The sequence below is a fragment of the Ipomoea nil genome, unplaced genomic scaffold (assembly GCF_001879475.1).
Source record: "Ipomoea nil cultivar Tokyo-kokei standard unplaced genomic scaffold, Asagao_1.1 scaffold0642, whole genome shotgun sequence".
Lineage (NCBI taxonomy): Eukaryota > Viridiplantae > Streptophyta > Magnoliopsida > Solanales > Convolvulaceae > Ipomoea > Ipomoea nil.
In genome coordinates this window covers 4,192,891-4,215,520 of record NW_017617070.1, presented here as the reverse complement: position 1 = coordinate 4,215,520, position 22,630 = coordinate 4,192,891, and the positions used below count along the sequence as shown (strand labels likewise).

Sequence of the window (22,630 nt, the reverse complement as noted above, 5' to 3'; positions counted from 1 at the left end):
AAGAAATAACCGCACCGTAAGACACTGCCGCACCTGAACCCGCCTCTATATATATATATATATATATATATATATATATATATATATATATACCATAGTGCAGTTAGGCCATCGAACTAAAAAATACTCCGTAATACAATTGAGTCCCTGAACAACACAAAATTATGCAATTAGGTCCAAAATGATCTGTTTACTTGAAATGGCGGTTATCAATTTTAAAATAATTTTTAAATATAATTTTAAATAAAATAATTAATTACAACTTTAATTAAAAAAAAAAAAAAAAACTAGATAGAACTGCCGGAGACGAACTTCGTCTCCAGCCACGAAGGTCGTCTCCATGGCCAGGAGACCATCCCTTCGTCTCCAGCCATGGAGACGAAGGTGGTCCCCCGCCATGGAGACAGAACTGCCGGACTCGATTCGTCTCCATGGCCGGAGACGAAGGGATGGTCTCCTGGCCATGGAGACGGAACTGCCGGAGACGATTTTTTTTTTTTTTTTTTAAAAATTAATTAATTATTTTATTTAAAATTATATTTAAAATTTACTTTTAAAATTGGTAACCGCCACGTCAGCACAATTTCAGGTCAACAAGTCATTTTAGACCTAATTGCATTATTTTGTGTTATTTAGGGACCCAATTGTATTTTTTTGAATTCGATGGTCTAATTACACTTTGGTGTGCAGTTCGTTGGCATATTTGACCCTTATTCATTGCATTTATCAACACCTATTTAAATGATATTAGATACAATGGTATTTTTGTCTCTTTTTTTTTTTAAATACAAATTGGGTTGACTCGTTAGAGTCACCTATGTTCTTCAATTGCAATTTGTGCCTCTACAACATGAGCCTTTGCAACAGTGAAATGACACATATAAAACTAGGACCAAAAAATAAATTAACACTTAGAACTTAATATACTGATATGCTCTCATATTAAACGTCATTTAAACAAGTTTGTTGGCGCATGACAAAAATAATCATACTAGAAAAATATAGGATTGACAAGAAATGTTCTGAAAAAGAAGACTAAAAGTGAAATGTCCCATATAAATCTACGACAAAAAATGAAATTAACTCTTATAGTTAATTTCATTTTTAGTCATAGATTTATAGGTATCAGCCCAATTTTAGTCATTTTTTTTCAAAACATCCACGTTTGGTTCTAGTATTATTGTGGCATGACCATTTTTTGTCCCCCATCAACAAAACCGTTTAAATGATGTTAAATACAAAGACATTTTACTAAGGACCTTGTGATCTAATGACACCAAGTTGCTCCATCATATGGGAAGTTATGGGTTCAAGTTTTAGTGGAGTTAATATTGACTCTTTGTGCTACATACTACTAACAATTTGGTCTATTTAGTATTAAGTCATTTTCATTTTTTGGTCTTAGATTTATATGTATCATCCAATTTTTAGTCCATTTTTTTTTTTTTTTCAAAACAGCTTTGTTGGTCCTAACATTATTGTAGCACGATTTGGTCATTTGTCAACAAATATATTTAATTGACATGAAAAATAACATAATTAACCACTCAAAATTCTTCATTTTTTTTTTTATTTTTGGTAATAGAACCACAAGTTTGTGATTTTTTCAATTGTTTTTGTTTTTTTTTTTTTGGATTTACAATAGACTTATGTATTGATAACGGTTTTATTGCCACGAAGAAAAAAAGAGGAGTATTTTGAGTGGTTAATAACACCATTATAATGTCATTTAAACATATTGATTGGCGGATGATAAAAAACGGACATGCCATGAAAATACTAGGACCAACGAGGATTTTTTGAGAAAAAGACTAAAAATGGGATGATTCATATAAATCTAGGACATTAAAAAAAAAAAAAAAAAAACTTAATACTTAGAACTAAATAGACTAAAATGTCATTGTATTTAACGTCATTTAAATGATTTTGTTAACAAATGATAAAATATGATTATACTACAATAATACTAAGACCAAATGTGAGTATTTTAAAAAACGAATACTAAAAATAAATTGACACATATGAATCTAAAATAAGAATAAGACAAATAATGAAATTAACTCTTAACTGTTATTATTATTATTGACACATTTAGAACGCCCCGAGTCAAATAACACAAATCAGACAATTTAAAAGAGCGCGCTTACCTCTTTATGTTTGACATCACTCCTTCCCTCTCTGTTCAATGGAGGCTTCCAAAGTTCTAACGGTGTCTCCGCCAGACGTTCAAATGGCTCCGACTTCGGACATCGATTCTCAGCTCAACTCCATCGTCTCAGGTAATCTCTCTCACTCTCTCTTAATCTATACACGCACTTGTAAGCCCTCCATTTATGCTTCAATCAGCGATTAACGATGTTGCTTGAAGTAAACATGTATCGAACAAGCTTTATTCCTAACAGTAAGCTAAAAATCACCTTTATAAATGTTTCGAATTCTCATCTTTTTTTGTTTCTCCATCGTGTATGTGTAGCCTTTTCAATTCGAGCGAAGATGTGCTCAATTAAGCTGTGATGTTTTATTAATCACATTTTATCGGAGGATTTTATAGAATGTGTTATTCTAGCTGCTATTTGATTGATAATTCGGTATCTAAAATTTAGGTTTTCTTTTTTGATTGGAATATTTTCCCTAACTTATGCCTACTGCATTATAATCTGTATTTTGTATTTTAGTATTAAACTTTTAGCCTTGTACATTGATACATTTTGAGCATTCGGTTGAATAATTTGTATTGGATTTAGTTTCCTCTCGAAGTTATAGGTCATATTTTTGAGTTTTAGCGTACATAATTCATAATTCTGTGTTCTTTCAGGGTTTCTTCCGTGTTTTTTTTTTAATATTTATTTTATTTTAAATTACCTCTGTGATATGAGAAATCAATAGATATCATAGTAACCTTTTTGTGTTCGCTCAAATTCGTGTGTTATTGGCTGTGTCAATTTGATAATTGTGCAGATTCCCTCAACTGAGAGCTTACTTCTTATGTTAAAACAAATATTAAAAACAAATCTCATTAGGCTGTTTACTATCTATTTTGGTCATGTAGAAGCCGAACTATTTTGATCAGTCACCATTGAAGTATTGATGCCTAGTGTCATTGATAGCCTCTAGTTTTGCTTGTCATTCAAAACCTGGGAAATCGATTGTGGTGAATTTTCTAAAGACTTGTTATGTATCATTAATGGAATAACCAGGTAAAAAGGTGGTAAGATGGAGGGAAGTGTTCTAGATATTATGCAATTATCACTTTTTGCCATGGTCTTGGCATTGTATGTGTCATAATTCACCTGTCCTTTTCTCATTAATGTAAAATTAATAACTTTCAGTTACTGGCAGGCCTTGAGTTTTATGTTTTGTAGCTCAAATTAATTAATAGTGGAGATTACTTATAAGTTTGATAGTTTGCGGCCTCAGATCTTCTATGCAGGCTTTTAATAATGTAGTGTTTTTGTGTTCTGTATTTTTGACAATGATATTTTGAATGTTATAAACCTGCAGATCTCTCACAACATGTGCAAGTTGTAATGGAGAACATGGTCAAGATGATAAAGTGAGCTGCCTCCACTATTAATATTGGTTCTGTTTGCTGAAACACAGAAACAGAAACAAAATAAAATGTTTAAATGAAAGTGATGGGTTTGAAAGTTCACCGGTGTCCCTCTTACATGTGCTGCACTGTATCTCCATAGTTCTCCAGCATCATGTTCTATCATTGGCATTCTCTAGACATTAAATACTTATGCTGGCTTTCTTTTTAGTTTTTGTGATTGAGTGCTATTCTACTCTTGATTATGTATTTCACTTTTCTTAACTCTAAATTACTTATTCCTCACTTGTCCTGATTTAGTCAACACTATTTCTTCTTTGGCTTATCACTTATCTTCTTGTGTGTCTACTACAGGGAAATCGACCAGAACTCAACTGACATAGTGGAAGATATAGAAAAGTGCAAAGATACTGCTCTTGAGAGGAAGAGAAGTTTAGAAGAACAGAGGGAGCATTTTCAGAAAGCTGCTTATGCTGTTCTAAACATGCTGAATAATGAAGAGATCAGCTGATGCCGTAAGTTTTAGCCAACTTGAAATATTTTAGTCTGGATGATTGATAGTAGGACATATACTTAACACTTTGGCACTGCTTGCACTACATGTAAACCACATGGAAATTATGTTCAGGACAAACAAATTTTCTCTGATTCTTGTCTTTCTGACTCCTAATAGTTGGCTCAAGTAATGCTAATTTAGGGTTTTGTTTGATTATATTTTTTCTAAAATAGAATGTAAAGAATAGAGGAATTTATCATTGTCCAGGAAAAACTTGGCCTCTGAAATTTCACTCCCTTCAGGACTCATATTGTTGTGTAGTTTCAAGAATATTGATGGCCACAAGACGACTCTCTTTTATAGCTTGACCTTCTAGTTTTTATGCATCTTGTGACTTTGCTGCTAGAACTACAACTTTTATCAGGGAGTTTTGGGCACTTTAATTGTTTCAAGAAATACATGAATGACCATTACATTTTCTTGAACGCACTTAAAGCCACTTATGCAGTGAGAACAATAGTTCCTCTTCTTCCCAAATTTTCTTTAATTTTTCTGGGAAATATCCACACCCACCAGACCACATATAATATGTTATTTGATGTGGCCATATAATGGTTGTTTCTCTACTATGCCACTCTGATATTTAGTTTATGCATAGTTCACAAATACATGTAAGCACAGACAAACTTAACTTGATGCTTAAATCTATTTAGCACTAGCAACTATTATTAATAATATTATTATTATTTTAATTTTGTTTTTCTTTATTACCTGAGCAGATTTGTGTGACCTGTGACCAGACCTACCTTTTTGTTCTGGACTGATTTGCTGTTTCTTGAAATGTGACTGAGCAGCATAGGCCAACTGTGTAAAGAAGATGTGAAGTTGTTAAGTATAGTGTTTCCTTGTTGCAATTCTATGAGTGTAATATTCATGGCTTCGACTTTAAACTTTCCACTTATTACATAGTGCTTTAGATCTTAAGTCCATGGTGTTGAGTAGCAGTAAAAAGGCCTGCTATACAAAACAGTTTTGGGATTTTGAATGATAAGAGTAAAAGATGTAGTGATTGAACACAAAGAGCTAAAATGCAAGGTCTTGGAAAGTATTGGTCTAACATTAAAAAAAACAATTGAATATGAAGTTCAGTTTTTAAACAACTTCACATATTCTGTAATTTGAAATTAAATTATAACTTTGCATCTTGGGCGCTATTTTAATGGAATTTGAGCCTTATAATGGGGTGTTTCACGTTTGGTTGCAAGGAGGGAATTAGGAGGAATAGAATTGCGCACACATTCACATTGAAATGCACATATACACCATTAGCAAGGAAAGCAAGAATAAAAAATTCAGTAAATTCACATACTTGACTAGTGTACAAACACATAATTAGATACAAACAACACTACAAACAAATGCATATGTATATGTACTATAGTGTACACATGTCACACTTATACATTGCATTGTATACACGCTCACATTAAAATACACATATACATCATGCATCACCACTACCAATAAGGAAGACAGATCAAAATCCCTAATTGATTGACATACGTGATTAGTGCAAAAATACATCATTAAATGCAAATAATATCACAAGTAAATGCGGACGCATATGTATAATACTACACACATGCCAAGTTTACAATGCACTCACAGATCACATGAACACAAAGTGCACACTAGTCCACTACAAGGTGCATACATATGATGAAAACATAGCCGAGAGAAACCAACCGTGCAAATGCATACCTACGGAGGCCATAGTGCACACTAGTACATTGCCTGCGAAAATTATACATATGTCAATCACAAATATAGATAATATTATACTCAAAAGGTATATAATTAAAAAAAAAAAACCCAAAAATCAATTTGATTCCATTGCTGAAAAAAAAAACGTAGAAGAAGAAAAATTCAAAATAAGATAGAAAAAAACCTCACACAAAGGAGAGTACATTAGTAAAAAAATCTTAATTTATAATAAATTCAACTCAAAATCAAGCATAAAAGATTTAACATCCGTGTATAATTATTCCAACCTTCAAAATAGAAACCAAAATTAATAAAGCACTCCTATGTAAATAAAATGGTGAATAAATTTGAAAAAACAAATTAAAAATCACATGCATGTATCCAAGATCGATAGACCAAAGTTGTCCACAGTTCTCATGATATATATAGCACTCCTTTTGAATCCGGTGCAACCCCCTAGCCAGGTGAGTTCGTAAGCCCACATTCTGTGCGTTTATTTTTATTTTTCAACGATTTAGATTGATTTCACTTGGATCCCATGTTATACTGATTTTAGATGAAGCAGAGGTCTTTTTGTCCTTAAGCACTGTATTTATTACTTTCTATTTAATTTATTTCCATGTTTATAAAGATTTGTAGCGTTATTTCAACTCTCCTTAATCAATATTTATCTCTCTTTTATTGGACGTCTCTTCACCTCTCATTTCACCACGCATCACGCAAGGTAGCCGGCCTCCTTCGATTTTGGCCGCATTACTGCCGGAGAAGTCCAATCGCAGGGAAGAAATAGGGCTCGCTGATGCCGCTGCTTCGCCGGTCATGGTCGTCGGTCTATTGCTGCTGTACGCAGGGAAGAAATTGGGTTGGTTTTTCTCTGGGGTGGCGGGGGGGGGGGGGGGTTGGGTCTTTACTCGGGGGGTTTGTGGACGGGGTGTTCATCGGTGGTGGGCGGTAGAGTTGACATGTTGGGCTTTTTGGTAGCTGTTTTAGGGTTTGCTTTTTTTTTTTTTTTTTTTTTAAAGGTTTTTTTATATGTTTCAGTGGTGGGGGTGCCGTGAGTGTAGAGGTGTTTGACGGGTGGGGGGGGGGGGGTTCTTATTTGCCCATTTAGAACCAGATAATTAACTATCAGTATATAGGAATAGAGCTCACCCAATTTCATTTATCTCACTAACTTTCAGGTGAATTTTTAGTGATCGAGGGAGCTTCAGGTTTGGAAGGCTTCACGATCATTTATCTTACCCCAATTGCATCAAGTTTCCGGGCGTGGGTATGTCTTCGTTTTGTTTATTGTTTTTGGGTATTTGTTTTCGTCTTGAAGAAACTTGACTGCAATACTAATTGGGATTTTTGAGTTCATTATTTTTGTTTGAGTGGGGTAGAGCTCTTGAATCCGTAAAGCAAATGGAAATCATTAGGAAGTAATCTTTGTTTGAGTGGGGTATTTGATCTTGGTGTGTGCGTAGGTTCGGGATGGCATGTGCGTTTTGTGAACTTTGGTCGTTGTATCGGTGTGGTATGTCATGTGCATTTATTTCAAATTGTTTGTGCGTGGTGTTCTAAACTTGTATTATTGGTATACAGAGCTTGAACGGAGTATGAAAGAATATTGTGAAAATTAGGGAGGAGTGTATGAATTTAATTAAAGGTAGAAGTCTGAATGACTTAGTTGTGTGCATGTGTTTTATGTGGTGGGTAAGTTGTGATAAATTATATGAAAAAGGAATTAATGAATAAATATAATATTTTAGCAGCATTGACACTACTATATACGCACGGATTCTCATCCAATTCATGTTGTTTTTTTTTTTTTAATTATTTTTTAAGGGGGTTTTACTGCTGTATTTGATGATGTAATCTAACAGAGTAACAGTGTTGTGTGCATTGCAGTGTTATGGCGTGTGCGCTTTACGTTGTGGGAGATTTTGCATCATTTTTTTTTTAAAAAAAATAGTTCTTTTGTGTGTGTGTGTGTGTGTGTGTGTGTGTTTTTTTTTTTTTTTTTTTTTTTGGAACTAACTCTTTCATTGGGATTCTTTAAAAAAAAAAAAAAATTATTCTAAGTGCCGGTTATATACTTCATGTGTGTTTTACTTGTTTATTTTAAAATGTAATCTCACGGTGGGGTGTGCATTGTTGTGATATGGTTGTGCGTTAATTCATCTTAGTTGGTAGATGAATGGGGGAATGAATACAAAACTAATTATCTTTTGTGGAGGCATGGATTGAGTGCTGGCTGGAGAGCATTCTCAATCGCTCACCGACTACTTAAAGGGAATCTTTTGATCTTTCGTTTAACTGAACCCTACAAATTAAAGGTACCTTATTATCTTTTTTAAAGTTCTTTTAGTTCACATGTGAAGCCTATATCAGGCACACAATATGCACATTATGTGCATGAAATTAAAGATGCCACGTACTGAGTGGAAAATTGTGATAAGTTGGTAACATGTTTACTTTGATTTTTGAATACCAATTTCACTAGGACTGTTCTGTAGTCAACTTCTATTACTGTGTTTAAAAGGAATATATAGTTGTTAATTCTTAGAGAAAGTAATATATATTACTGGTTATTAATTAGGATAACTTTTTTTAGGTTAACATTGTAAGGGTAAATGGTCGAGATGTTGTAGGTGTAGCTAAATATCTTATCAACTTAAATGATTATGAGAAAACCTCAAATCCTGATTAGTCATCTTATATTACTTCTTCGTTTTATTTATTTATTTCTTTTGTATGTTCTCATGGTTTGATTGTTGATCTCTGTAATATTATTGATCTTGCATGGAAAGATAATCACAAGCGCAGAAGTTCAATAAAATTTGTCAAGTCATATTTAGGAGTTTTTCAAAATGAAGGCCAGCATTAGAATGGATTCTTGTCATGTTGTGGATGAATACAAACATCAAACTAAGGACAATTGGTTCACATAATGTGAGATTAACTTAGGCAATACACCTCATGAAAAAGTAATATAATGCGAGATTTTGAAATGAAACATTACTTTAGGTAATAGAATTACCTCATGAAACGTAACATGAGAATTTGAAATGTAAGATTACCTTGTATGTTTGGTTTAGATTGTGAATATGTAATATTATCTTGTTTGGTTAATGGTTATATAGATCAATTTTACTATAATGGCATCTCTGTTACTATTCCAAAATGGTGGTCAGAGGAATCTCAGCCTTAAATCAAATCATATTTAAAAACAAAAAATTCACCATTTACGATCTACAATAATGTCCACCGGAAGGTTCATACAACAATGTGCTCTGGAAGGCATAACAATATGCACTGGAAGGTAGAAATGTACACGGTAAGACACAAAAATATGCAACAATTATTGAAATTAAATGACTAAATTTAATACGTATGTGATCTTCACCACAATTCATAAACGATCACAATATTCAACTAAAATTAGTAATTAGTGATTCATCCAAAATCAACCCACATGGTGGGCCGCGGGTTAGGTCAAATCTGGCCACTCCGATCCAGGAGACAGGTTCTGAGGCAGAACGATGACCCGACCCAGGTCCCTTCTCTCGAGCCCAACCACCCGACTTGAGTAGCCTCATTTAGGTCCTTTGTCTTAGGCCTCTGGGCCCTTTTTGCTAGGCATGGGTCTTCTATCTTGGGCCCCAGCCTCTGGGCTCCTGGACCGCGGGTCCCTATTCTTGGACGCTTTCCAATAGCTCCATCATCAGCCCCCACTATCTGAGTTGTGCGAAGTCGACAATTCGAGAGAGAGTAAACATGTGTGGACCGATCGAAAAAATAATTTTTACACTTGCAACGTAGGTTTTGCTTTTATTCATATTTAATGGACCACATAAAAATTGTATTCGCAAGAATAAAAATATTTAGAAAAACTTCACTGTACATGTTAGTTTTTGAATTTGAAAAAATCATATAAAAATTTCTATTGGTGATGCTCAAACTAACATTACTCTCTAAGAAGCCGACATTAGTGTCCTTTTCAATTTGATGTTACTCATAACGTAATCAATCATTTTCATTAGGGTTTTCGAGTTTTGTTGTGGTTTTATTAATTGGAAAACACCATGATCCGCTAGACATGGCGGCTGAGATTACAAACCAGTGTGCCAACTTAACGCTAGCAGATGTGGAGGATGACGATGTGGCCATGCAAGTGCCCAATGTGCCAAAGAATCAACCTGATTCTGAGGAGGGGTACTATGTCGTAGGAAGATTGGTTACTCAGAAGCCGATTAGGTTTCCATTTTTCCAGGATACCATGGCTGCGGTATGGCGGCCGGCAATGGGGGTGAACACCCGACAATTGGAGTCCCGTAGATACCTCTTTCGGTTCTACCATGAAGCTGATGTTGAACGCGTAATTAACGTAGGGCCCTGGACATATGAGCAGAGTTTGTTGATCATGAAGCGACTCGATCTAGGGGAGGACCCATATGCAATGGCGTTGGATCAGGCTGAGTTCTGGGTGCAGGTTCATTCATTACCCGCGGGTTTCCGTTCTGAGATTGTGGTAAAGGCCATTGGTTCCTTCTTGGGAACCTTGATACATGTGGATGATCGCAATTTTGATGGCTCGATGCGCCTATTCTATAGGGTGCGAGTTGCGATAGATGTTGCCAAGCCGTTGAAGAAGCAGATGAAATTGAAGAAGGATAATGGTTCTTGGGTGTATGTAGATTTCCGGTATGAGCGCCTGCCGACATTCTGTTTCCTTTGTGGGGTAATTGGTCACGGGGAGAAGTTCTGCTCAAAGATTGTTCATGGGGCAGATTTGAAAGCAGAAAAGCCCTATGGTGTGTGGATGAGGGCGGGTTCGCGAAAGGGTGTTCCAAACTCGAGACAGCAATGGATTCCCTCGGAAACAACAATTGAGCGAAGGAACTGGAGGTCCCCGACGATGGAGGCTGATGCTATATTGGCCACTGCCGAACCTGAGGGGAATGGGAAGGGGTCTGAGGATGATGGTGTTCCGAGCGCAAGAATTTCGGAACAGAAGAGGAGAAGGACGACTGATATTGAGAGTGAGCTGATGGAGGTTGAAGCTGGGGTATCAAAAACGGGGAAGCGGCGGGACTTGCGGAGCAAGCCCACCCAGACTTATGAGTTTATTATCATGGAATTGTCGGGGGCTTGGCAACTCGACGACAGTTCGTGTTCTGGCGGACTTGGTTCGCTCAAAGAGGCCAAGGGTACTTTTTCTTATGGAAACCTTTGTTGACAAGAATAAGATGGAGCATGTGAGGGTTACGTTGGGGTATGATAATATGTTTGTGGTAGATGCTGATGGGCATAGTGGCGGATTGGCACTCCTTTGGACTAGTATGGCTTTGCTTGAAATCACTGGGTATTCGGCTAATCATGTTGACACAACTATTGCACTGGATGTTGGTAAGCCAGTTTGGCGGTTTACGGGTTTTAATGGGTTTTCTGATCGACGGGAATGCCGACACTCATGGCAATTACTTCGAACATTAGCACAACAGAGTAATGTGCCAGGGGTAGTAATGGGTGATTTTAACGAATTGCTACACCAGTCTGAGAAGAGAGGTCGAACTCCCCATCCAGAGTGGCTAATTGCGGGGTTTAGGGATGCGATTGCAGATTGTGGATTATTGGATTTTCCTTTTGGTGGTCATCAGTTTACCTGGGTACCGTCCAGGGGTACACCACATATGGTGGAGGAGAAGCTGGACAGGATATTAACGTCTGAGACTTGGCTGACGATGTATGATGCTGCAACGGCAACTTCGTTGATCACCCCGTACAGTGATCATCTTCCGTTGTTGTTATTACCGGCAGTGGAGACGCGTAGAGTGGTCCCGAGGCGATTCTGTTTTGATAATATGTGGCTAAGGGAGGACCGATGTCGGGAGATAGTCACGCATAGCTGGGATACCTCTGCAGGTCTTGATGTGTTATCAAGGATTGAGGCGTGCAGTAGGGATATTTGGAGGTGGGGACGCACATATAATAAAGATTTTCATATTAAGATAGAAAGATGCAAACATCGGTTGAATATGTTGAGGCCGAGACGGGATGAGGCTGGGCTAGTAGAATATGCTCGTGTTGAGAAAGAGTTATTGTTTTTACTTGAGCAACAACACATTTTCTGGAAGCAGCGGGCTAAAGAGCATTGGTACAGAGAAGGTGACCTTAATACTAAGTTTTTTCATAATTCTTTTAAGGCAAGGAAGCGGAGGAATAGGCTGCATGAGCTCAGGAACTTTGAGGGAGTATGGATGGAGGAGTTTGGGTACGGTAGAGGGGATTATGGTGGATTATTTTGCTAGCTTGTATGGGTCGGAACAGGGGGATATGAATGAGGTTCTTGACTGCATTGTTCCGAAGGTTACTGATCAGGATAATGAGTTGCTCCTAAGACCGCTTAGTTCAGAAGAGGTACGCAAGGCGGTGACTCAGATGCATCCGGATAAGTCGCGGGGGCCGGATGGGATGGGGCCGGGTCTCTTCCAACACTATTGGGATATTGTTGGGGGCGCGGTGACTGAGTTTTGCAGATCTTTTTGTGGAAACGGCCAAGCTCCTGGCTAAAGCAAATGAGACGTATATTGTCCTAATCCCGAAGAAGCCTAGACCAGAAACAATGATGGACTTGCGGCCTATAGCACTGTGTAATGTGCTATATAAGGGGGCTAGTAAGGTGTGTGCCAATCGTTTAAAGGTTTTGCTAAATAGGTTGATTTCGGTAGCACAAAGTGCTTTTGTGCCAGGGCGTCTCATAAGTGATAATATTATGCTTGCATATGAGGCGCACCACTATCTGAAGAGGAAAACTCAGGGTCGTGAGGGTGTCGTGGTGTTAAAGGTAGATATGAGTAAGGCCTACGACCGTGTTGAGTGGCGTTTTGTTGAGGCTATGTTGCTTAAGTTGGGCTGTGCGAGAAGATGGATAGATATTCTGCTGGAGACATTAACCTCCGTGCGGTACCACGTGCTCCATGAACAAAAACAGGTTGGTCTAATTCTGCCGGAGCGGGGGTTGCGACAGGGATACCCGTTATCTCCGTATTTGTTCCTGATTGTGGTAGAGGGCCTTAGTGTGTTAATAGAAAAACAAATGCGACATGGGAGTTTGCATGGGGTGAGGGTAGCGCGGGGGCACCTCCAATCTCTCACTTACTCTTTGCAAATGATTGTTTTCTGTTTTTCAGGGCTAATCTTCAGGAAAGTAATACAATGAGGGTGCTAGATACTTATTCTGCTGCCTCCGGCCAAAAAATAAATTATGAGAAGTCCGTTGTGTGCTTTAGCTCTAATGTGGATGGTCATACTAGAGATGAGGTGGTGACGATAATGGGGGTTCATGATGGAGATACTACAGGTCGGTATCTAGGCCTCCCTTCATTAGTCGGCAGGAAAAAGAAGGAGGTCCTTGGGTTTATTAAAGAAAGAATTTTATCGAAGGTAAGGTCCTGGAATGCGAGGTTTCTTTCCAGGGCAGGTCGTGAGGTTATGCTCAAAAATGTTATTCAGGCCATGCCGGCCTACGCCATGATGGTTTTTCTTTTCCCTGTTACTTTATGTAAGGAGGTTGAGGTCATTATGAACTCTTTTTGGTGGACGGGTGTAGCGGTGAATGGGAGGGGAGTCCGATGGCGTTCATGGGAGGGACTGTGTGTACCGAAGAATAAGGGTGGGATGGGTTTTCGCACATTGCGGGAGATGAATTTAGCATTGCTTGCTAAACAGGCATGGCGTCTTGTTAAGGATCCGAGTTCGCTCGTAGCCCGTGTGTATAAGGCACGGTATTATCCCCGAGGTTCCTATTTTGAAGCAGAAGAAGGGTCCAACCCTTTGTATATTTGGCGGGGAATGAGGGCAGTTCAACAAGTCTTGAGGGAGACGGTGTGTGGGGGATGGTCGGAGTATTATGATATGCACCGATCCGTGGTTGCCGGTTGATGATTTCCCGTATGTGCAGACGGTATTGCATGAGTCAGTAGCAAGTGCTCCCGTTGCTTCTTTGTTGAATGAACAAGGTACGTACTGGGATGTGGATTGTGTAAGGGATTTGTTTAATACAAGAGATGCTAATCTGATTCTACAAATACCAATTAGTATTCGTAAACCACCGGATACTTGGGTGTGGCAATGGGATAGTAAAGGCGTTTTTACGGTGAAATCTTGTTATAGACATCTTGCTTCCCATGTTACGGACCCGAGGCCATGGGCTTCAATCTGGAATCTTAATGTTCCACCAAAAGTTAGAATGTTTGGTTGGCAGCTGGCAGCTTCATATTTACCAACACGTGATGCACTGTTAACACGACATGTTGATTGTAATATAATTTGCCACATGTGCAGGGAGGAGAATGAGAGTGCGCATCATCTTTTTGTTACCTGTCGTGAGGCTGTTGTGGCGCGGAGGAAGCTGGGGCTTCTGATCACCCATGTCACATGAGGTAGTGTGGTTGAGTGGCTGTTTAATTGCATTGCAGTGTTGTCACATGATCAAATGTCCAAGTTATTGATGTTGTGTTGGGGTTTGTGGACGGCCAGAAATGACTCGGATTGGAACGCGAAACCTTGGGACCTGGAGTTGATGTTGCGGCGCACCATGGTGTTTTGGGAGAATTGGGGTGCGGCACAGCATGTAAATGGCGGTCAGCAGACTGGGGAGATAGTGGAGCGGTGGGAGAGGCCGAGAAGGGGAAAGCTCAAGTTGAATACGGATGCATCAGTTGATAAGCAGCATGGTAGGGTGGGGTTCGGATGGGTGCTAAGAGATGATGATGGTAGATTTCTGGCTGCCAAGAATGGTAGGATGATGGGGTTTTTCGAACCTAGAGAGGCCGAGGCCATGTGTACGCGAGAGGCACTAAGTTGGCTGAAGGATACGGGTATGGGTAATGTGGATGCCGAAACAGATTCACAGCTGCTTTGCAATGCTATTCTTAGTGAATCTTTTTTCTCTTCGTTTGGGTTTTTGGTAGGGGATATTAAAGAATTGGCATCTACCATTGATGATGTCGAATTCCGGTTTGTAAAACGATCTGCGAATCAGGTTGCCCATACTCTAGCTCGGGCGACTGTTTCTATGCCGGATTGTGGGGAGTGGTTTGATGTGCCACCGTTTTTTCTTGTAACTTGTCTTGGAGATGATATAATGAATTAAGTTGTTCGTACCACAAAAAAAAAAAAAAAAACTTTAATTATATATCTTTATTTTGAAATGTTGGAGAATAAAACTTTAATTATATATCTTTATTTTATTACAATTATTATATTATGGACCAAGATCAATAATGTGTATAATGGACTATTTTATATAGGAAAAATTGTAAAAAAAATGCCCCTCTATAATATGTCAATTATCAATGTCACCCATGAATTATGAGTGGTGTAAATGTTGTCCCTCAATTATCATTGTAGCCCCTCCCGTAACGGACATGTGGTTCCCTGTTAGTGTACGACATCGTTAAATCGGAGTAAATATGTAATTTAGTTATTTTTTCCCTCCCTCGATTCGAAGTACCAGCGATGGACAGCGGTGGAGAACCACATGTTCGTTACAGGAGGGGCTATATATGCACCATTTTGATAATTGAAGGGCAACATTTACACAACTCATAATTCATGAGTGACATTGATAATTGACATATTATAGAGGGGCATTTTTTACAATTTCCCCTTTTATATATATTAGGGAAAATTGTAAAAAATGCCCCTCTATAATATGTTAATTATTAATGTCACCCTTGAATTATGAGTGGTGTAAATGTTGTCCCTCAATTATCAAAACGGTGCACATATAGCCCCTCCCGTAACGGACATATGGTTCCCTGTTAGTGTACGATACCGTTAAGTCAGAGTAAATATGTAATTTAGTTGTTTTTTCCCTCCCTCGATTCGAAGTACCAGCAATGGACAGCTGTGGGGAACAACAGGCCCGTTATGGGAGGGGCTATATGTGCACCATTTTGATAATTGAGGGGCAACATTTACACCATTCATAATTCAGGGGTAACATTGATAATCGGCATATTATAGAGGGACCTTTTTTTATAATTTTCCCTATATATTATGTACATCCCGTTAATAAATTATATATCTACTGTAATTTTTATTAATGTTTGTCGACATAAATATTTAGCATTAATGTATTAAATTTGTAATTATTTTAAATTTGAAAAAATGAACTGTTTGGAGGAATTAAAAAAAATGAATTAGTCAGGAAATCTTTTTTTTTTTTTTTTTTTTTTCAAATCGCATGACAAAAAGTAAGTAATAATATTGTAGAAAATAATACTTTTGATCCTTTTTTTTTTTTTTTAATAAGTATCTCCATTCTCCAGTCCAATACATTATATTGTACAGTTATAGTCTACTAGTGTTGTACACACTATGCAAAAATAGAAAAATTTTGACGTCTTACGCGAAAAGCGAGGATACGCTTATTTAGTCATGGCGAGTGTAGGCGTGGTCCCAACAATGGTGAGTGAATCCGTGATCGAGCAGAATTCCAAACAACGAGTGATCGAAGAAGAAGAAGAAGAAGAAGAAGAACCAGTGATCAAAGAAGAAGAAGAAGAAGAAGAAGAAGAAGAAGAAGGAGGAATAGACCAGCTGAACCTGTACCAGTGCTTCATGAACAAATCAAGCTCCTCTGTTTCTCCTTCTATGGTCAGTGTTCTTCTTTTTATTTTATTCTTACACTGCATCTTTTTTAGTTCCCTGGAGATACATTTTCCATTTCAAGTTATATTCACAAAGTTGCCACCTTTATTTGTTCTGAATTTTTAATGTGTATATTCAAATGGAACTGGGATTTCTTCCTGGAAAAAAAGGGGGAAATCTCTTGTTTTTCGTATCTGATTACATGCCAAGCCCAAGAACTAGTAAATAAGAATTTGAGTAGCAAGGGATGGTGATTAAGAAGCGGTTTTCATTTCATTTCATTTCATTTCTTTGTGCAGGGAACTCCTCTGGTCGGTGAAGCCTCAGCCACCAATAGGTTAGTGAATACTTGAACTAATAACTGTGAGAATTTAGAGATTTCTTTACTATTTGATCCTAACTTTTGTTATATGTAACACAGGAAACGAGCAAGGGTAATGAAATCTGCAGCCCTTTCTTCACCTACCATGCAGAAAGCAAAGGCCCTACAAGCCAGTCTTGACCCAACCCAACCAAGCTTTATTAAATTCCTGAGCCGTTCCCATGTTACACAGGAATTTTGGTTGGTAAGTGCAGTGTTTTTTTAATTAAACAAAAAAAAAAAAACCATAGATTTATCAGAATTCAACCTCAAAAGTACCTATGCTACAGGCCCTTCCAGCGGATTTCTGTAGAATGTACTTACCCCCTAATGATCATACAATACCATTGGAGGGTGACAATGAGAAGCAGTTTGAGGCGAAATTCATAGCAGAAAGACAAGGACTTAGTGGTGGATGGAGAGGATTCTCCCTTGCCCATAACTTGCAAGAAGGTGATGCAGCTGTCTTTCACTTAGTACAGCAATATAAATTCAAGGTAACTATATATTTCAACACTAGTTTAAGAATATCTGTTTGTTTTCCAGTGTATCCCTCACAAAATATAGCACTGTGCTAGAATTACATTTCCATAACTTTGTAAGAGTGTTGATTAAGTTACAAGTATTCTCCTAGTTCTTAGTGAAGTAAAATGTAAACTTCAGTGGGTCACATGAAATGGGCTCCCAAACTATTATTTGCACTTTAAAATATGGCTGATATCTAACTCATCTGTTTGTGGACAAACATAATGACAGTGAAAACATCACATGAATGCTTTATGCCCTGTGTATTGTTTGTGGAAATATTTCTAGTTCTTGTAATGTAGAAAAGCTCCCAACTTTATCAACTTACAATGTAAGCATTTCCCCAGGTTTACACAGTGAGAGCAAACAATTCGGATCATATGCATGAAAGACCATATCTTGAAGAAAATTGTCAAAATGATGGCCAACCAGAAACGAATTATGAGTTAGGGGATGAAGGGTTCATTTCTGAGAATGATAAGGAGGGTTCCCCTGCAGAAACTATGGTTGTCAGTTCCACTGGATCGTTTGTGGACTTGAAAAATTTTAGCATTGCTGTAAATGGGTGCCCAGTGGACTCGAAATTCTCCATCTCAGCACGTGTGAAATACTATGAGCTGTGTTGTGCTCAGAAATCATATCTACATGATGGATTTGCTGAGAACATTAACTATATGTTGGCTGTTGGGATCATCTTGGAAACAGTTAGCATAGCTGACAATATCAAAGCTTGTACCCTTTCCACACCTCTGACTGATTTCAAGAGTTGGGACAACACATTATCCGGCTTTATGCAATTGGGTATGGACGTTGGTTTTCTGCAAGAGCGACTAAGCAAACTTTCAAATCGTGCAATTGAATTTCAAGGTTCCCATGAAGCAAGTAGGCATTGTGAAATCATAACTGAAGAAAGTAAGTTGAACAAAGAAATAGAATCTGTTGAGAAGAAGCTTATGGAACTAAAAGAAGCCTTGATGGATGTTCGAGTTGAAAAAGAAGGTCTTGTGACAGAATTCCTGATATGCGACATGGCTTTCTGCAAGATGGCTACAAGTCCTTGGTGACCTCTAACCTGTTTGAGGCATACCTGACCTTTAGATTATATGATTTAGTTGTGTACATAATAATGTATTGTGCTTCCTGATCCATTTCTAGTCTAGAAGAAAAAGAATCAAAGATGCAGGAAGCTTCTGTTTCAATGTTTGTTTTAGCTATGTAGTGATTAGCCAGGTTAGTAGAAGACTTAGAAGCTCATTACTACATTTCCTGCTCCAAATCTGGATGGAACTTTGGTACTGTATGAATTTTGTGCCTAATGGTTAATTTATAATTGGGAAAATTGTAAAAAGTGCCCCTCTATAATATGCCAATTATCAATGTCACCCTTGAATTATGAGTGGTGTAAATGTTGCCCCTCAATTATCAAAACGGTGCACATATAGCCCCTCCCGTAACGGACATGTGGTTCCCCCGTTAGTGTACGACACTGTTAAGTCGAACTAAATATGTAATTTAGTTGTTTTTTCCCTCCCTCGATTCGAAGTACCAGCGATGGACAACGGTGGGGAACCACAGGTCCGTTACGGGAGGGGCTATATGTGCACCATTTTGATAATTGAGGGGCAACATTTACACCACTCATAATTCAGGGGTGACATTGATAATTGACATATTATAGAGGGACATTTTTTACAATTTCACAATTATGTATTTTGAGTGATAATTTGATATGGCAGCACTGTTTTATACTTCCATCACCAAATTGAACAACATACACTAATGTGGTTATTTGAGGCTGGTTTACTGGGATACTGAAATCTTGGTAGATCTGTTTAATCAAAGAGATTGTGATCTGATCATGAAAATTCCTATTTCAGACTTATTTGGATCCTTTCAACATTGGCTGGAGTTAAACTTTCTGTGAAATTATGATGGTTTAATTTGTTGGAGTTTGTGGCAGGCCAGAAATAATAAGGTCTGGAATCAAACAACTTCTTCTCCATTTGAAATCCTGAGGCAAAGAATTTCTTGCAAGCTAAGCTAGGATAGCGGCAGGCCAGGAAACCACAGGATCCAAACAGAAGGTTTATGAGCACAGGTGTAATCTTTGGCCAAATTTGTTTCTTATTTTTTTGAAATATCACCGTTGCAATTTAGAGCCGTGACTTCTTCATCATTGATTGAGTGTTCGTTCATGAAAATCGACCTGTATTTTGTATTCTTTTGCTCGTTTTTTTTAAGTATAATATTAATATTGACTATATTTAGATGTTGGTGTATATATACACGTCTGGATAGTACAGTTATGCATTCGGGTGTGCTGGTTGTGCAACTCAGTGTTGTAAGTTGTGCATCGTAGGTTGGTGAGATGTGCATTAGTGCACTTAGCGTGATGGATCGTAGGATTTTTTGGCAGTGTTTAAATGCACAACCAGAGAGTTATCGATGCATGACATTCGGTATATGAATGCACGACGTTATGTACAGCTTATAATAAGACTGATTTATCTCTATATTTTTTTAACATTTTAAAGGAATTTGTTTCCTTAATCCATGTGATTCATTCATGTTAATCACATTCGTGCATCATTCTGATTTAATAGTTTAGATTAGTTATCACGTTTTCACATTAAAGGTGGTTTTCATGGGTGCGTGACCATTGTACAGACCATCTAAGCTCGCATAAATTAAAGGGGTAAAATAGTAAAAGCGATAATTGTAGTAAAAATATTGAGTGTATTAACGTAAGAATACTACAGGATTTTCTAGGAATAGAACATAATTTGTAATAACTATACAATGACAATTTATTCCAAAAAAAAATTGAATATGAAGTTCAGTTTTTAAACAGCTTCACATATTCTGTAATTTGAAATTAAATTATAACTTTGCATCTTGGGCGCTATTTTAATGGAATTTGAGCCTTATAATGGGGCGTTTCACGTTTGGTTGCAAGGAGGGAATTATGAGGAATAGATGCGCACACATTCACATTGAAATGCACATTTACACCATTAGCAAGGAAAGCAAGAATAAAAAATTCAGTAAATTCACATACTTGACTAGTGTACAAACACATAATTAGATACAAATAACACTACAAACAAATGCATATGTATATCTACTATAGTGTACACATGTCACACTTATACATTGCATTGTATACACGTTCACATTAAAATACACATATACATCATGCATCACCACTACCAATAAGGAAGACAGATCAAAAACCCTAATTGATTGACATACGTGATTAGTGCACAAATACATCATTAAATGCAAATAATATCACAAGAAAATGCGTACGCATATGTATAATACTACACACACGCTAAGTTTACAATGCACTCACAGATCATATGAACACAAAGTGCACACTAGTCCACTACAAGGTGCATACATATGATGAAAACCTAGCCGAGAGAAACCAACCGTGCAAATGCATACTTACGGAGGCCACAGTGCCCACTAGTACATTGCCTGCGAAAATTATACATATGTCAATCACAAATATAGATAATATTATACTCAAAAGGTATATAATTAAAAAAAACACAAAAATCAATTTGATTCCATGGCTAGAAAAAAACGTAGAAGAAGAAAAACTCAAAATAAGATAGAAAAAGAACCTCACACAAAAGAGAGTATATTAGTAAAAAAATCTTAATTTATAATAAATTCAACTCTTAAAATCAAGCATAAAAGATTTAACATCCTTGTATAATTATTCCAACCTTCAAAACACAAACCAAAATTAATAAAGCACTCGTATGTAAATAAAATGGTGAATAAATTTGAAAAAAAAAATTAAAAATCACATGCATGTATCCAAGATCGATAGACCAAAGTTGTCCACAGTTCTCATGTTATATATATATATATATATATATATATATATATACACTACAAGAATTAAGACATTTAGTGACAAATTTTTTGTGACACTTCGTAATTTAGTTACAAATAATACCCTTTTTGTGACTAAAAAATAGTTCAACACTATTGCTTATTATAAGTGTGACAACTATTTTTTTGGTCACAGATAGTATGGTAATTGTGACAACTAAGTATTTGTTACCAATAAGTTGTCACTATTACTAGAATGATAGTGTCGTAACCTAAGTTGTCACTATTTGATGTCACTAAATGTATGTGTGTTTTGGCGGCATTATTATTATAGGGGGAACGAAAGTAATTGTGACAAAATATAGTGTGGCACACAAATTTTGGTACTTTTTGTGACAAATAGTTGTTGGTCACTCTGTTTTATATATCTGTGACAATTCTTTTTGTCAATAAAAATACAATTAGATATAAGATACGATTGTGAGAAATATTTAATTTGTGACGTTCTATTATTTCCTAACAAAAAGTACCAAATTGTAACAATAATTGTGTTGAATTCAAGTTTTGTCACTAATGTTATAATAATTGTGCGAGTAATTATTTGTTATAATGATATTGTCACTATAATTAAATAGAATAATATTTGTGTGAAGTTATGTTGTAATTAATATTTGCCACTAAAATTGCATTCAAGTTGGTGCCAAAGTAATTTGTTGTGAACTAAATATTAAATAATATGGTCAATTAAAATGCAACTAGTTAGTGATTCTTAAAAAAATGCATGTAATTGTGAAAATTAAATACATTTTATTTTTTGAGAATACATTAAAAACATTTTATAATCGCTCATTTTTTTACTTTCTTTTTGTGACATATAAGTTCATTATCATTTACGGAAGCTATCTAACAAATAATTCCACAAGTCAATTGTTTCAATTCATTCTAATACAAATGTTAAAAAGTCCATACTTATCACTAATTGACTTTAAGAATGATATGACAACAGATAACCAAAGAACTTCAAGGTTAAGCGTGCTTGACTTACAAGGTGGGTGACTTACTGGGAAATATGCATAGTGGAACGCTAAAATCTATCAATTAGTATTAGAGTTGAGGTCACAGGTTCGAATCGATCCAAATAGGTTGGGCGTAGGTCGAGCCATGTCTAGTCTCGGGACAGGGTGGTGGTCGACCGGGTTGGCCCCGAGTTCAGCCTAATTTATTAGTTACCACCTTAAAGTGTTGTCACTAGATCAATTTTTTGTAATAACATATTTGGTCTCAAATTATACATTTATTGTGACAACTATCATCATCACTCAAATATTACTTTTAGTGTAAGTAAATATTGTCACAAAAGTAGTGAGTAATTGTGACAACTTTTCAAAAGTCGTCACTACTACAATAGTGACGGAGGATATAGTGACGACATGTGACGACTTCA

At 36.9% G+C, this 22,630-nt stretch overlaps 3 protein-coding genes across 3 annotated transcripts; all 3 read left to right on the top strand.

Annotated features, from left to right (window-relative positions):
- The first annotated feature begins 2,124 nt into the window (after window positions 1-2,124).
- Window positions 2,125-5,030, top strand: LOC109174528. Its single transcript, XM_019323753.1, has 4 exons — window positions 2,125-2,279; window positions 3,502-3,553; window positions 3,905-4,065; window positions 4,826-5,030. Exons 1-3 carry the CDS (start codon window positions 2,186-2,188, stop codon window positions 4,059-4,061), a joined length of 303 nt encoding a protein of 100 aa, XP_019179298.1. The 5' UTR covers window positions 2,125-2,185; the 3' UTR covers window positions 4,062-4,065; window positions 4,826-5,030.
- Window positions 5,031-9,891: 4,861 nt separating this feature from the next.
- On the top strand, window positions 9,892-11,031 carry LOC109174453. The gene has a single exon (XM_019323690.1). The coding sequence runs from the start codon at window positions 9,892-9,894 to the stop codon at window positions 11,029-11,031; it is 1,140 nt and encodes a 379-aa protein (XP_019179235.1).
- A 5,305-nt stretch (window positions 11,032-16,336) lies between these two features.
- On the top strand, window positions 16,337-18,401 carry LOC109174452 (B3 domain-containing protein Os01g0234100-like). Its single transcript, XM_019323689.1, has 5 exons — window positions 16,337-16,457; window positions 16,751-16,788; window positions 16,873-17,017; window positions 17,103-17,309; window positions 17,685-18,401. The coding sequence occupies exons 1-5, from the start codon at window positions 16,422-16,424 to the stop codon at window positions 18,399-18,401; spliced, it is 1,143 nt and encodes a 380-aa protein (XP_019179234.1). The 5' UTR covers window positions 16,337-16,421.
- Window positions 18,402-22,630: the final 4,229 nt, after the last annotated feature.

Coding starts and splice junctions, on each gene's coding strand:
- LOC109174528 (XM_019323753.1), top strand. CDS start 2,186: ATGGAGGCTTCCAAAGTTCTAACGGTGTCTCCGCCAGACGTTCAAATG. Junction 2,280..3,501: donor GCTCAACTCCATCGTCTCAG/GTAATCTCTCTC, acceptor ATAAACCTGCAG/ATCTCTCACAACATGTGCAA. Junction 3,554..3,904: donor AACATGGTCAAGATGATAAA/GTGAGCTGCCTC, acceptor TGTCTACTACAG/GGAAATCGACCAGAACTCAA.
- LOC109174453 (XM_019323690.1), top strand. CDS start 9,892: ATGGCGGCTGAGATTACAAACCAGTGTGCCAACTTAACGCTAGCAGAT.
- LOC109174452 (XM_019323689.1), top strand. CDS start 16,422: ATGAACAAATCAAGCTCCTCTGTTTCTCCTTCTATG. Junction 16,458..16,750: donor CCTCTGTTTCTCCTTCTATG/GTCAGTGTTCTT, acceptor TTCTTTGTGCAG/GGAACTCCTCTGGTCGGTGA. Junction 17,310..17,684: donor TACAGCAATATAAATTCAAG/GTAACTATATAT, acceptor GCATTTCCCCAG/GTTTACACAGTGAGAGCAAA.